The 2,630-nt window shown below is 34.8% G+C and overlaps 1 protein-coding gene across 4 annotated transcripts; it reads left to right on the top strand.

Moving 5' to 3' along the window:
• Positions 1 to 224: 224 nt before the first annotated feature.
• LOC145138041 (dormancy-associated protein homolog 3-like) lies at positions 225 to 2,239 on the top strand. Of its 4 annotated transcripts, none has more exons than XM_079072184.1 (4): positions 225 to 409; positions 854 to 1,000; positions 1,872 to 1,924; positions 2,021 to 2,239. In XM_079072184.1, exons 1-4 carry the CDS (start codon positions 292 to 294, stop codon positions 2,087 to 2,089), a joined length of 387 nt encoding a protein of 128 aa, XP_078928310.1. In that variant the 5' UTR covers positions 225 to 291; the 3' UTR covers positions 2,090 to 2,239. The 4 variants fall into 4 exon arrangements, with proteins under 4 accessions (XP_078928310.1, XP_078928313.1, XP_078928312.1 ...); XM_079072187.1 differs by having other exon boundaries at positions 854 to 1,007; XM_079072186.1 differs by having other exon boundaries at positions 854 to 1,007; positions 1,872 to 2,239.
• The last annotated feature ends 391 nt before the right edge of the window (positions 2,240 to 2,630 follow it).

The following is a 2,630-nucleotide window of genomic DNA, read 5'->3' as shown; positions in this document are numbered from 1 at the left end:
ATCGCCATCACGTGAGAGGGCCCTCTAGTCTGCTCGATGCGACACGTGACAATCTAATCTGAAATTTTGCTTCGTCACCATGAGCCTTATCTTATCTACGTGCTTCATGATCAGCCGTTGGTTCCTTTTCGGATTAACCAGATCTGTAATCGACGCCTATCGTTCAATCTAAGTCCAACTCACTTGTTCGATATTTACTTCCTCGATATTTCCATAAATAACCATTACTGGGCCTCTCCGATCCCTTAGATTCTTTTATTACTAGTCGTGCGCTTTGCTCTACACTGAGCCATGAGCTTACTCAACAAGCTCTGGGACGACACCATCGCTGGCCCTCCACCGGATAAAGGACTTGGAAAGCTGCGAAAACAATCTAATCTAAGTTTCCGATCGTTGAACTCAGACAAGGGTACGCCATTACCTGTCTACTTTTTAACAATAAATTTTTTTCATCAACTACGTCTAGTTCATAACTCATGTTCTTATGTATAGTCGATCAATAATCACTCATTTGCTTATCGTGATCATAAAAGTTGTCTTTTTGGCATATGTTTATGTCATATCTATAACAATATAATTGATATAGTTTTAATAGTTACCCACTTTGTTAGGTTTTCGTCTTCTCTCTCCTATTTTTCTCTACATCAGCATAATTGAAACGTGACTTTGGATCTGGGTTGATATATATAGCGACAACAAATAGTTATGATCGTCAGATCCCTCAAACACGTGTAGTTTCTTTTATTGAGACTGTACATCAGCAGAAGGACAAGTAAAACGATGACGTTAAACATAAAATTAATTAGAAGATCTTTTATACATCCTGAAAATAATCATCTCCTTTCTGAAACAGAATCGGAAACGGCGGGGAATACAGCAGTGGAGTATCCTTCGATGAAAGTAACACGGAGTATCATGATTGTAAAACCTGAGAGAAATCTGAGCGATACACCGCCGGCCTCTCCTGCCGGATCTACACCTCCGGTATCTCCTTTTGCCGGTAAGCTGTAAGTTTATCGCACCCACTTATTACATTTGGAGTGGGTGAATGACAAATGGCTGATCCGGCCTTCCAAAGGTGGTGGTAGTCTAAATTCTTGAAGGATCCGTAAAGATAAAGCTAGTATATTTGTGTTCGTTTGCGAAATGTTGGATTATAAGCATATATGTTTCTCTGCTTGATTCCTGTTGATGTCCAACGACAAATATACAATATTAAATGAGTTATACTTATAATTTGAAGGAATTATATAAATAAGAGCATAAGAGGTGAGAGTTGAATAGGATAAGAGTTGAGAGTTGAATAGGATGATTGAATAAGAGTCAATGGAATTGAATAAGAGTCAATGGAGTGTTTACATAGAATAGAGTTGAATGGATGATTTAAATGATTATTCAATTGAATGATTCAGTAGATGTTTAATGGGTTGTGGGTGGCGTCGTATAGATGTTTAATGGATGATGTGTCAATCCATTGAACTCTATCGAATTGAATGATTCAATAGAAGGAATAAAATGATATTATGATTTAATAGATGTTTAATGGGTTGTGGTGTCGTTGTATAGATGTTTAATGGATGATGTGTCAATCCATTGAACTCTATCGAATTGAATGATTCAATAGAAGGAATAAAATGATATTATGATTTAATAGATGTTTAATGGGTTGTGGGCGGCGTTGTATAGATTTAATAGATGTTTAATAGGCTGTGGGTGACGTTGTATAGATGTTTAATGGATGATGTTTAATGGATATCTAAATAAAATTATATGTATGTCCTTGTCAGCAAATACATGCATTTAAGCATTGGTTTAGATTATGTTTTCCTAATTAATTGGTCAAACGTATTTAATGAATTGATGTATTTCAGGAAGCGAGGCGTTCAGGTTTCGGAGGAAATCAGCATCAGATGCTTTTGAGAAGGCAAGTGGAATTGGAAGCAGGAGCCCTCGTCCTCCTTACGAGCTCTGAGATTTGATAATACTAATAATACTCACCTCACAACTTTCCTGTTTCCAGGCTCGGGCTCCGTTATGTTTCACTTCAGGCAGGCGTTTGGTGTATGTGTCTACGTGGTTGTATAATTAATAATATCATATGTATGCTCGGGAGTTGTCTTTGACGTTCGGTGGTGTTTGGTTAAGTTTATGTTGTTGTACGCCTATAATCTATATATGGCGCTTGTAACATCATGGTTTGCTTTTCTATCGACGTATCGGGGATATTGGATTTTCTTAATACTAGCTACAGGGTATGGTTGATATCCACCAAATATCAAACGGGACTTTGGCATAAGAAACATATTTTTAAAATATAAAATATGATCGTATCAAATTTTGGTTAATTTTATGTATAAATCCAATAGACAAATATTTTACGTCAATTAGTGTTTCTATTTGTGTAGCATAAATTAAATCATATAAAAATAAATTATTTTCTTAGGTAGAATTAAATCATACAAAACTAATTAGTTATTTCTTAGTTTCTTATATACAATATTTTTATTTTTATTTTTTTATTGTTTTTTACATATGACTAATTATATAATAAATCTAATTAACGTTAACTATAAATGTTATTATTATTATTATTATCAAGGTTCTAAAAAATTCGGCATAGCTTTAAGACA

Source organism: Lactuca virosa, chromosome 9 (assembly GCF_052849685.1).
Source record: "Lactuca virosa cultivar CGN04683 chromosome 9, Lactuca_virosa_CGN04683_v6, whole genome shotgun sequence".
NCBI lineage: Eukaryota > Viridiplantae > Streptophyta > Magnoliopsida > Asterales > Asteraceae > Lactuca > Lactuca virosa.
This window is presented reverse-complemented; position numbering and strand designations above follow the sequence as displayed.